At 37.1% G+C, this 13742-nt stretch overlaps 1 protein-coding gene across 1 annotated transcript in view; it reads left to right on the top strand.

The window, feature by feature from the left end:
• The first annotated feature begins 365 nt into the window (after nucleotides 1–365).
• BPHL (biphenyl hydrolase like) overlaps nucleotides 366–13742 on the top strand; it is a 67957-nt gene continuing 54580 nt past the window's right edge. The window contains exon 1 of the mRNA XM_074199407.1: nucleotides 366–477. Coding sequence (XP_074055508.1) covers nucleotides 389–477 — 89 coding nt within the window. The 5' untranslated portion in view covers nucleotides 366–388. The remainder of the gene's footprint in view (nucleotides 478–13742) is intronic.

Genomic DNA, 13742 nt, shown 5'->3' with positions numbered 1-13742 from the left:
TCGAAGACGCCGCCCAGGGCTGGAGGAGGGCTGCGGCGCTTCGAGAACCCGGAAGTCGGAGGAAGTGCCTTCACGTGACCCTCCCCCACTTCCTGCTCACGACTTCCCTTCCGGCGGCCATTAATCTGAGCCTGAAAAACGCGGGAGATGAGGACTGACACCTGGCGGAGAACAAAAAAAGAAAAATAGCCAGTCCTTAGTGGCCAAAACTGGGAAGACTGCAACTTGTCTCGTTTGCCGGGGTTGGGTTTAGGCTGCTTTGTGGAGGAAGTGGCTAATGGGCCGCGCCTGCTCGCGGCAGCCAGCTTGGGGGGGTGGGTGGGGTGGAGCGGGGTTGTAAGGGAGGAGGCTCCGTGCGCATGCGCTCTAGGGAGAGCTCGGCACAGACATGGCAGCACTAGCTAATCGGGCTCCTCACCGGCTGCGGCTCCTCGTGTCCTGGCTAAAGCCCCGAGTTGTGGCCGCTGCCGCCTACGGGTAAACTCTAGAGGTGGGGGAAGGAAAGGGAGGGTCTGGGGTCTGGGAAGGGCAGCGCTGTACCAGGTTGGGGGGGGCTCGCTCCTGCAGTCATGCGCAGTCGCCGGAGACCGGGCCTTCTGCGAGCGGGGCCCTCCGATTCGCGCAGCTCCGGGAAGAAAAAGGGAGGGGCGTGGAGCCAGCCAATCCTGGAAGACCTCCGGGGGGCGGGGCCCTTCCCCTAGTGCGCGCGCACCCCGCTCGTGGTCACGTGGCTGCCTGGGACCCCTTTTCTCTTCTGAGGCTGAGGGTACCCTCTGGCTGGATTTCCCAGATACACTAAATGGGGGGCATAGGGAGGGGACAGCCCTGGAGCTGAGGTCACAGGAGCGGGGTTGAGACGCTGATACCCCCAGGCTCATTTGCACGGTAGACTGTGAACTCAGGAGAACAGGGACCGTTTTCCCTCCCTTGAATCCTCAGCTCTTGGCTTCTCGCCTCACACTTAGGAGATGCTGCCAAAATGCTTGTTGACTGACTAGGCTGGGCCAGGACCTGACCCCGGACTCACCTTCTTTCTCTATAAAATGAGGGGCTGTACCAGTGGCCTATGAGCCAGTCCAGACCTCTAGACCCGATCCTGTGTCCTTACTCTAGATAGTTCTGGGAAGGGAAGGGAAGTAGGGAAATTTTTTTTTTCCACATAAAGTACCCGTAATGCGTGGAATGTCACGGATCAGACTCAAGGGAGAGATGAAACTTAAAGACAATCTAATAATGATAGGCATTTTAACCATAAAATAAAAGGTATGAAGTTATACCTAAAGGAATTGTGGTTTCTAATTTTTTTTCCCCAAATAATGATACCATAATTATAGCTTTTGTTGTTTAGTCTTTCAGGTCATTGTCAACTCTTAACTCATAGAACATAGCAAGCCAGGCTTTTCTATTCTTCACTATCTCTCAAAGCCTGTCCATACTCTTGTTCATTGCTTCCATCCATCTCATATTCTGTCTCCCTTTCCTTTTTCCTCCGTTAATCTTTACCAACATAAATTTATTAATTTTAAAAAATATTTATTTTTTAAATTTTTTTTTGTAAGGCAATGAAATTAAGTGGCTTGCCTAAGGCCACACAGTTAGGTAATTATTAAGTGTCTGAGGTCGGATTTGAACTCAGGTACACTCTTGACTCTAGGGCCAGTGCTTTATCCACTGTGCCACCTAGCTGCTGGAGCCAGGCTTTTCTATTCTTCACTATCTCTCAAAGTCTGTCCAAATTCTTGTTCATTGCTTCCAACCATCTCATCTTCAGCTGTCTCCCTTTCCTTTTTCCTTCTTTAATCTTTACCAACATAAATTTATTAATTTTATTATACTATATTACATGTTTATAATGTATATTATATATTAAACATAATATATATTATATATTATTATATATAAAGTATACAAAGCACCTCCCTATTTTATAGATGATGAAATTTGTGATTAGGAGAGGTTAAACAACCAGGTTGAATCTGAGAAAGAATTGAAAAGGTTTATCCTGACTCTTAATTCTATCACTGTCTCAGTGCAATGAATTCATTGGTTCTTTGAAGAGTTTGTAAGCTTGGGTGAACTGAGTTGTTTTTGGACCTTCCACTATGTATAAGAAGTGGATACTTTACAGAGCTTCACTAACTTAACTAAACCTTTGAGCTAGACAGTCATACTTCCTGCAGATATTTAGTAACCAACTATTATGTACCAGTGCTAGACAGTACTAGACAAAAAAAGTCCTTACTGTTACAGAATTTACATGCTGTCAGGGAAAACATGTACATAGATAAGTAATGAGATACAAAGTAATTTCTGGGTTTCTAAGTGGAGGATCAGGATAGGCATTCTATAATAGGTGACTATTACTAAAGAAAATAAATCCCAAGAGTATGAGATAGGTCTTTCCCAAACTAATCCATCATTTATTCAACTATGTTCTAAATACCAAATGCTTATTGTATGCTAGCTTCACATAAGATACTTATGGGGGAATTTTTTTTAAAAGTTTAAATTCCTACTCCCAAACTGGAGAAATTTACAGTTTAGCTGGGGAGATGAGATATGAAAGTTTGAGAAGCACATTAAAAGACATTCTGTAATTACCAGATGATGGAGAGACAAATAATTGTTATGAACTCAAAGCAGGTGAGCCATGAGGGCTGGGATTTCATTTATATATACCCTTTAAGTCTTAAACAACTGTTGTCTTAACAATTACCCTATAAGGTAAGTTGTTCAAGGATTATTATCCCCTTTTTACTAGTGAGGAAACAACTCTTCGATATGACTTGCCCAAGAGGGATAACTATGCAATTTATAGTCAGTATGGCCTTGAGTAAATTACTCTGTATGGACATCATTTTTTCTAATTTGTAAAACTTTATTATGGGAAGTTGGATATGGGGGAATTACATGCAAAATCATCTCTAAGGTCACGTTCAATTCTAAATAATTCAGTAAACTAAACATTTCCAAATTTCACATTACCAAAGGATAGTTAGAATTTAGCTGAGAGAAGAGAATATTCCCTAGGAGAAACATTAGCTCCTACTTTTGCTCTTCATTAACATTTTTGCAATTATCTTGGCTTATATTCAATTTGGAATGAAAACCTATTTGTTTATTCAGAAAGATAGAAACAATCCCCAAGACTTAGTCTACATTAAAGAAAAAGATGAGGGGACCAAAAGCTGACCATAATACTTCCTAAGTATTACTCCAAAGTTATTTTCATAATTCTAAATTGTTGTAGTTTTAATATAACTTTTTTTTTTGTCTCAGCCAAAATAGCCTTTGTTCTGTTTATTCTGAGTCTGAGACTGGTTAACTGTCGAATAGATCACAGTGATAATGAGGCTAAAGGTAACATATTCAATCTCCATCTGTACCAGGTGGTAGATTATTGCTTCACCAACTACACCCTTAATTCCTGACTAGTTTAAATTGTGACTTTTGGTTAAAAGAGGAGTAAATTTGAATGAATTTTCTGCCATTCTTGGATAAATATTAACAACAATGTACAACCTACTAATCATTCATCTTGTTTTAAAATTGCACAGCTTAAGAGGCTATCTAGTTCAACATCGTCAATTTATAGTTGAAGAAACAGGTAGAGAAAGGCTAAGTGATTTGACCAGAGTCACACAGCTTGTCAGTGTCTGAGGGAGGATTTAAACAGGTCTTCCTGATTCTAATGTCCTCTCCATTCCCACTCAATAAACATTAAGTACCCACACTGTGCCAGGCGCCACATAGCACATATTACCATACCTGCAGTGATCACACTGATGTTTTGTTTTTTTTTTTTGCAAGGCAAATGGGGGTTAAGTGGCTTGCCCAAGGCCACACAGCTAGGTAATTATTAAGTGTCTGAGAACGGATTTGAACCCAGGTACTCCTGACTCCAAGGCCGGTGCTTTATCCATTACACCACCTAGCCGCCCCTTTAGCTAGTATTGTTATATTACTAGTACATCTGGGCCAGATTTAAATTCGGGTCTTTCTGACTTCAGGTCTGGTGAACCACTGCGCTACCTAGCTGCCAATAGATATAGAGATATATAGATGATATATTATTAATATAAATTTATTTAAAATTGTATATATTCTAATGAATTGTATACATTCTAATGATATTGTATTAATATGCAGTTCTAAATATTACATAAGTATCATTATTTATTATACATTGCATATAAACAAATAATTATCCACTATGCCACCTAGCCACCCCACACTGATCATTTTTTAGTATAGTAAGTACCTTACAAGAAACCTTAAGCTTTTAACACCACATTTTCTAATTTTTATTGAGGAATGATTTTTTTATTTAGGTTTTTTTTTTTTTTTGGCAAGGCAATGAGGTTAAGTGGCTTGCCCAAGACCACACAGCTAGGTAATTATTAAGTATCTGAAGCGGATTTGAACTCAGGTACTCCTGACCCCAGGGCTGGTGCTCTATCCACTGTGCCACCTAGCCACCCCATGATTTTCCCACAATAAGAGTTAAAAAGAAAAAAATAGGTAATTATTTTCCTTTCGCATCATGATAAAGTTACCAGCTTCATAAATACCTTTTTATCTAAATGGAGAGAACTGAAATTTTGAAATGATGAGCACTTCCTGATCATGATATAAATAGAAAAACATTAGCATGTTCTGCCTCAAGGAATAAAGTTAAAAAAAGGTAAGTTCATTTCCCCTCTAATTGACACTGAATGGATTTTAAATTACTACCATTGTTATATGAGTAATTAAACTACCAGTTTTATAATAGTTAACATGTGGTCTCATTTCTTTTACCCTTCACAAAATATTTTCTCTATCTCTATTTTTTCAAAATAGCTCCTAAAACCAGGTATCTGAACTTGAATCCACCTTTTGATAAATTCATTTTTCTATACATTCTTATATTTAATTAATCCAAACGTAAAGCTAGAACTTATAGGAGTAAAGAAAAGCTTTCTTATATAGGATGTTTATTTCAGCATAGTGAAGTAGGAACTGAATGGTAAAGAACAAGTGCTCCCCAGAGAGTTGTGTGAACTTTTTTCCAACTTTATTTTTCAGAAGTAGTCTAAAAGAAAATATGCTCAAACTAAATCATTGGATGTTTTAGAAATTAATACTCTCTCCATTATAGCTAACAGTTCAAAGAATTAGATATGCCAAATTAAATCACCCCAAAGTTTCAACCTAACTCCATCCATCCCTTCTTTCTGGGCTCTCTGGAATGCTTGTTAAAAAGTAGTTGTTATTGAAAACTGGCTTTCCAGACAATACAACTTCTCTGTCAATTCATAGGTTCCAATTTTTCTAACTTCCTCTTGCCCTTATAATAAGGGACCTAAACATAAATATTAATTCTCTCTCAAATACCCTAATCACTCAGTTCCTAAATTTCCACACCTTCCATGAACTATTCCTCCATTCCACCTCAGCCACACACAAATATGGTCATATCATTGATCTTACCCTCAGCCCATCTGTTTTTTTAAAGACTTCAGAATTCCCCTTCTCCAACCATAATTTATTGACTTTTCATCTCTTCTTCTGCCTAGTCCTTTTTTACAGAACTCTTTGTCTTCATCCTTTGTTCAACTGTGACCTCCAACCCTTTGACCTTCACTTCTCTCTTAAGCCCTCTCTCCTGCACTATCTACTCTCTTCTTTTCTCTCTTTGGTGAATCAGTTCAATTATGCTGGTCTCTCTTGACTCCCCAGCATTTATCATATTGCCATTTACAACTAACAACTAACCAAGCCTTAATTCCTGGATCACTCTCACCATTTGTCACCTTCACTTTATACTCTTGTTGCTCAACAAAGATGGAGAAAATCACTAGGTCCACTACAAATTTATGTTACATGATCTTAACTGGGTCCACACCACTACTAGACAGTCAATCTATATCTTCATTCTCAGCTCCCTATTCTCTTCTCTATAGCAACTCTTCCAAACCTTTTCATCCCTTCTCAACTCTGCAAGGACTAACCTTTCCACCTCTCAGCTGAGAACCTTGTCTCATATTTTACAAAAAAAGTTAAGGTCATTAACTGAAAGTCCCTCTTTTCCCTTCTTGTCTCTCACTCAGTGGCTTTCTGCCACTATCTCTTCTTTCACCTTTGTCTCAATGAGGTAATCTTAACTCCTCACCAAGGCAAACCTCTCTATTTGTTGAAGAGGTCCCATTCTAGCCCATCTCCTCCAACAGATTGTCCCCTCTGTAGTCCCCAATATTACATTTATTTTCAGTCTCACTCTGCTTCCTGGTTTCTTTGCCTACCACCTATATGAACATGAGCATGTCTCCTCTTACTGAAAAAAACCTTCACATGAACTTTTCCCATTTCTTTTTTGTACTTATTCCACAAAAATTACTCTTTCCAAAGTTACTGATTACAGATCCACTGGCCTTTTCTGAATTCTCATTCTCCTTGTCCTCTTTGCAGCCTTTGACACTGTTGATGATGGTTCCTTGATACTCTTTGAGGTGGGGATCTCATTTCTTCTGATTTTCCTGTTTTTTACTTTTTCCGAATCCTCTTCCAGATCACGCTCTCTTAGTACTTGTGTCCACCATGGTTCTGCCCTAGACCCTCTTCTCTTCTCTTTTATAATACTTGATCTACTCAGCACCAATGGATTTAATTACCAACTCTATGCTGATGATTTTCAAAGCTACCTATCCTGCTCCACTCTGCCTGCTTCATTTCTCCCTACTCCAGTCCATCCTCTGTTCAGTTGCTAAATTGATTTTTCTAAAGCACAGGTCTAATCATGTTAGCTCCCTTTGGCTTCCAGGATCAATACAAAAATGCTCTGCTTGGATTCTAAGCCCTTTCTTTATAGCTTAACCCTCTCTTACCTTTCCAGTTTTATACATTACCCCCTTTCTTACTGTGATTCATTGAAACTGGCCTGCAGGTTAGTTCTACAAGCAAAATATTTCATCTCTTAACTCCAGGCATTTTCTCTAGTTGCCCCCCATACCTGGATCACTCTCCCTCTCTCATTCCACTTTACTGACATCCTCTTGATACTCTTTGTTTTGGGGTTCCTACCCTTTCTGTAAGGCTCAACTAAAATCCCACCTTCAGGAAGCCTTATTCAGCCCCTCTTAATTTCAGTACCTTTTCTCTGTTAATTCTATTTATCTTGAATATAGCTTGTTTTGTAAATATTTGGTTACATTCTGTCTCCCACTTTGGATTGTAAGCTCCTAAAGGACAAGGACTATCTCTTGCCTCTTGTATTCCCAATGGTTAGCACCATGCCTGAGACACAGTAGGCATTTAATAAAATTTTTATGGACTGACTGAGATCAATGAAAAACAAACTCTTCAAACAAACTCTGTAGGTCAGCCAAGCCAAGTTACAGATTAAACTACCTCTAGCAGGTTCACAAATAGACTGATTTAGGGGCTAAATTTACATGTCACCAAGATAACCAAAAAAGACTCATGTCAGGGAAATCCTTTAACATTTACCTAGGGGAACTAACATCACAAAATCACTTTGGCAGAAATGTCTTTTTTATTTCATTAGAGAAAAGACTTTTAATTAACCAAAATTGAAAGAGAAATGACCCTGAGTTCTATATAAGAAAAAATTAATTATGATCATGGAGGGTTCTTCAATACCTCTCTGATCACTCATACATTCTGTTAATCTCTTCTTTGAGTATTTTCAATTGGACTTATGTTTACATTCCTATACAGGCAGATACGAATATTGGAAAATATTGGTATAACAACAAACCAAACTATGACAATTAATATTGAATAATATAAAATTCCCTTACCAGTTTGTTACTGCTAACCTACTCTAAATGTCCATTTAATTATCTTATTTCATATTGGATCTTTATTGTCCTAGGTAGCCATCTGGTTCTTGGAAACACTTCCCTTGGAGATTCTGGAACAGGCCATGGAAGTTCTGGAGAAGTGTTCTTCCCAATAGATCTGCTTCTCTGGTTCCAAGTCATTTCTAGAGTTTCCCTAGATTAACTAGTTCATGTGGTTAAAAACCAGTTCAGGGGCGGCTTGGGTGCGCAGTGGATAGAGCACCAGCCCTGGAGTCAGTAGTACCTGAGTTCAAATCCAGCCTCAGACACTTAATAATTACCTAGCTGTGTGGTCTTGGGCAAGCTACTTAACCCCATTGCCTTGCAAAAACTTTAAAAAAATCCAGTTCAAATACCCTGGCAAGAATATCAAATTAGGAACCCATAATTCACCTGAAAGTTTAGGGAAGTTTAGTTTTTACATAGCACTAACTCTGTCTGTTTTTACCCAAACGCTGTACCTGAAACAGATAATGGTATCTATAAGTTGAAGGAAGAATCTTAAAAAAGATCCATGAGTGCCTTATTCTTAAATATGAAGACTTCAAAATATGGAAAAAAGATTAAAAATTTTCTTTATTAAATGCAATTTTTATGTAAAATCCTTAATCCAGTTTTGAAAACTTATTACTATAACACAAAATCTGTTTTTCCCAGAAAATATTTTCAAAATAAAAAATCATGGGGCGACTAGGTGGCGCAGTAGATAAAGCACCAGCCCCGGAGTCAGGAGTACCTGGGTTCAAATCTGGTCACAGACAGTAATTACCTAGCTGTGGGCAAGCCACTTAACAACATTTGCCTTGCAAAAAATAAAAATAAAAAAATCTTATGTATATTTTATTGAGCTTAAAGAATGTTCAATACTTGTTCTATTTTTTCTTTCTCTAATTTATTTTCCTCTAGTTACATGTAAAAAAGTTTTGACGTTTATTTTTAAAATTTTGAATTCTGCTCTTCCATCTTCCCACCACCCACCCCCTCATTGAAAAATCAAGTAATTTATGTTAAAAATGTATAGTTATGCAAAATATTTCTGTAATAGTCCTGTTGTGAAATTAAACATAGACACCCCCCCCAAAAAATCTTCAAGAAACTTAATGTTAAAAAAATATACTCTAGTCATCCCAAAACAGTTTATATCTTTTGATCATTTATCAATTGGGGAATAGTTCTTATTTTTTATCAAAAGAAAAATATATAAATAATATCAAAATACATCAAATTTACTTTTCCATTTATTATTGTTTTTTGTACATAATATTTTATTTTTCCCAATTACATGTAAAAATAGTTTTCAGCATTCTTTTTTTTTTAGGTTTTTGCAAGGCAAATGGGGTTAAGTGGCTTGCCCAAGGCCACACAGCTAGGTAATTATTAAGTGTCTGAGACCGGATTTGAACCCAGGTACTCCTGATTCCAGGGCCAGTGCTTTATCCACTGCACCACCTAGTCACCCCTTCAGCATTCATTTTTTATAAGATTTTTGAGTCCCAAGCTTTTCTCCTTACCTTTCCTATCCCCTGGATGGCAAGCAATAGTTATACATGTGCAATCATGTTAAACACTTCCACATTAGTTATGTTACGAAAGAAGAAACAGGACAATAAAGGGAAGATCTACAAAAAACAAAAACTGATGAAAATAGTATACTTCAATCTGCATTCAGACTCCATAGTTCTTTATTTGAATTTGGATAGCAGTTTCCATAATATCATTGTTCTTAATAGAAATAATTGAAAACTGTCTGTGTGTGTGTGTGAGTGTGTGTGTGTGAGTCTGTCTATGAGTGTATTTATCCATCCTAATTCTTAGGGGAAACAGTCTAATCTTGTTGTTTTTCTCTGGGTGGTTTACTCTTACATTTAAATGAACTTGCAAATATGATAATAGGATCCTCATGACTTATTGTCCCCATTGAAGTTGAAACAAGGAATGACCATAAATTCATAATAGTAAAATTAAAAACATGCTATTTTATGCTTGCATCCTATTATAGTAACTCAGAAATGCAATGCGATTCATCATTACAAAAGCAAAAACAACTTATATAGTTCACCTGCCCAGGTTATAGAAGTTTGCTATGAAAGGAAGAAGGAAAACACAATCATTTAGGGAAAAAAAATCAGGATTGTCTCTTCAGAAAGGAGATCACACAATAGGAAAACTGAGTCGAGGCTCCTGTTATCTCATTTGTAAGGTTCCCCTCAACCTTCCCAGGAATAGACCTCAATCTGGAATTGCTTCCTTTGAAAAGTTCATGGCATTTCCATTAGTAAGTCAGATGATCATTTTTGAAATCAAAACTGAATGATAGCGAAATACAGTCCCAAGAATGCTTACCATAGGTAGCAAGCTTAATTAATCACAACTTAGGACTAGGTTCAGTCATTATTATTTCTCTCATATTTTTACAATAGCAGGTAATAATAAGTACATACAAAGCCTTGTATTCAGTTTTTAGAAATTAAGAAAATAATCACATGCTTTAACTGTACTCATAACAACGAATATTTGATCATTCAAAATTCAGAAAAACACATGCTGATGGATATCCATATCTGATCTGATGAGACCTAGTTGGCTTAGAGATATAACTGACACATTCTCTAGGTACAATATAATAATTTTCATAAACAGTCTATCAGTTTAAAAAATAAACCTGGGGGTGATGTTCAACCTTGATGGACTTGCTCATTCCATCAGTGCAACATTCAGGGACAATTTTGGGCTGTCTGCAATGGAGAATACCATCTGTATCCAGACAAAGAGCCGTGGAGTTCAAACAAGGTTCAAGGACTAGTCCCTTTAATTTAGGGGAAAAAACACAGATATCTTATAGTCTGATCTTGTTATCTCTAAGATTTTTTGTTTCTTCCTTAAGGATGTGATTTCTCTCTCATCATACTCAATTTGGATCATTGTACAACATGGAAACAATGTAAAGACTGACAGATTGCTTTCGGGGCGGGGGAGTAAGATTGGGGGGAAATTTGTAAAACTGAAAAGCTCAAATAAAATCTTTAATAAAAAAATAAATAAACCATTCTTTATAATATTAACTTGTAAGCCCTCTACAGCTGTGAGATCCTAGTTTTTCATTAAAACTACTTCATTATTGTAGAATTTCATAACCTGCTGTTAGTAAGGGTAAGATTTTTTGACCCTGCCCTAAATAGTCCCCAAGGAACTTAACAGATAATTAGTAAATTATTAATTTTAAAGCAAAATATGCTCAATCAAATACTTGACAGTTTTTTAACAGCTCAATTCATAATCTTAACAGTATCCAGAAGAAAAAGAAGTTAATAATCTAAGTTAGTATTCTAAGGATACAATCACATTATTCTCTAGGTATCTATCATTTTTTAAATTTGTAGCATTTTTTTATACAAGGATTTCCCAAAAATAAATATAAGAAAAATTAGAAGCTGAAGCTTAACAATAAATAATATTATGAATTTTAAAACTAACATAAAGCTTATTACCAGCCAAATAATATCGAATCTGTTGGATGTGCTTCTAGATCATCTTTCTAAGAAAATTAATCCATTCACGATACCAGTTCAAAATGCTATATACCTATTGCCTTAAAAATATCAGTAGAGAATAATTATGAAGCAAATAAATTTTTCTTATTCGTGACATTTCTAAAACATATCTCCTTAACATCAAATATCAAGTATACTTTGCATTTATAGGTGTGATCTACTTTTAGAGAATTAGACATAACTTTTTATCCACTTAGGATATCACATTTCACTTTAAATGAGGGGCAGCTAGATGGTACAGTGGATAGAGCACTGGTCCTGAAGGCAGGAGGACCTGAGTTCAAATGTGGCCTCAGATACTTAATAATTACCTAGCTGTTTGACTTTGGGCAAGTCACTTAACCCCATTGCCTTGCAAAAACAAACCAAAAAAAACTTTAAATGAGACTATATTATAATTTAGTTTTAGAACAAAAATCAATGAAATCTAGATCCACAATTATAAATGATACCATTCCAAATCTTAATTTTCCCAAGGACAATTAGCTGCCAGCACCCTATATTGTAGGGCACACTACTTTCAATTAGATCAATTCTAAAGAGTTATGGTGATAGTCTCACATTGTCATCTCCCTCTTCTGGGTCCCAAGAGGCTCTCCTAAAATATGAAATTATAATGATACAATAATTGTGTATTCACTACATAAAGATTGTTGCACACCCTTCTAATGGCCCTTCAGGGATAGAAATTCTTTGCTGTATATTAAATTTATTATTATTATTATTGTTTCCATTTGGTAAATGATTGGTAGAATATTATCAATCTCAGCATTGATGTAGTTTTATGATTTGGAACTCAAAGACTTGATCTGATCCAAGCATTTCATTTTACAGATTAGGCCCAGAGATAGAAAGTAGATTAGAGGATGCTTTTAGTTCAAGAATGTTAAAGCTGAATCTCTGAAATCATCCAGTGCAACTCCCTCATTTTACTGGTGAGGAAAATGAGTGCTTTGTTATGTTTGGATTGGCATTTCAGTGGTGTAGGGAACCCTACTAATTTAGATTAGCACTTATTCTGCATTTTATTGTCTGTAAGAGGGTTGTCTGGGGGGTACCAGAGGTTGTGAATTGTTCATTTAGGGAGTGATTAACTGGGACTGAAGGAATGGGATCACAAGAAGGTGCAAGTGCAGAAATGACAGACCCGTTCTTTGAATACTCATGGGAAAGATCACAATGATAGCAAAGTGGGAAAAAAATGCTCCAGTCATACTTTAATAAGGCATGGGGTACAGAGACAAATGATACAAGGGGCCAAAGGCAGAAGGTGTTGGGACGGGACAGGGTGATGGAGGGAGGCAGCAAAGGGAAGTGAATGGGGAGGATAAAAGGCCTGGAGAGTCCTGTAATCAAAGGGTTGTGAAGCCTCAGAAGTTGGGGCTGGGAGAGGAGAATGTGAAAGGTGGACAAGATTTTGGTGGATGTAGATTCTTATCTGTGACCCTTAGGGTCATTTCAAAATTAGCCTCAACATGTGGTATTCTGCTGGCCTTACTTCAAATGTCTGGAGCTTATCTGAGGCCTCCAAACCATGGCAAGAAGCAGAACCAAGGGACCCTTACATTAAAGCCTACCTATCTTCCCCTGATTTAACAGTCTCAGAATGTTGCTTTTAGTACTCTTATGAGACAGTTTTCAAAATAAGCATTATGATCTCACTTTTTTTCTGGATACTATAAACTTGCTATACCAACTAAATAGGGAGTAGTGGTTGGGGCACCAGAACAAGAATTTTAACACAACTTGCCTGATATAACCCAGTTATGTGTTAAACCTCCAGAGACCGGCATCCATTAACTGCCATGTATGTAAATGCTTGATGAACATTTGTTGAATTTAAATAAATTCCAAATCTGGTGTTCTTTCTCTGTCTCTTAAGATAGGTTCAAGAGATAAATTAACCTATGCTTAAAAGAGATCTAGGTATTGGCAAGCATTTTAATGAATATTTAAACTATGAGAAAATAGAAATCCCTACTTTGCCTTCCACTTAGTAGGCCCTGTATAAATATTTGTTGATTCCTTGCTTGTTCACTTCTATTTATTGTTTTTATTACATAACATTGTACTTTTAGAACTCTGTAAACCCCAGGTCTGGAAATTGTTTTGCAGTTATCTTTTTCACATGGCCACAGATTTATTTCTTGGGAGCGGTTCAGTTCTGCTCTGTGATGAATCACAACTCAGACTCAGCAATTCAGGTTTTGGAAAGAAAGTAGAAATTTATTAAAGGAAGTTACAGCATATTAAGAAAGTCATAGGAAAGTTAAAAAGTTTAAAGAGAAGAGCATGTGGGTTGCCGATTGAATTGGCCAGGTCAACTGGCCAGGGTTCAGCTTGAGGC

Source organism: Macrotis lagotis, chromosome X (assembly GCF_037893015.1).
Source record: "Macrotis lagotis isolate mMagLag1 chromosome X, bilby.v1.9.chrom.fasta, whole genome shotgun sequence".
NCBI lineage: Eukaryota > Metazoa > Chordata > Mammalia > Peramelemorphia > Peramelidae > Macrotis > Macrotis lagotis.
The sequence above is the reverse complement of the archived record's forward strand: the minus strand, read 5'-3'. Positions and strand labels throughout refer to the sequence as shown.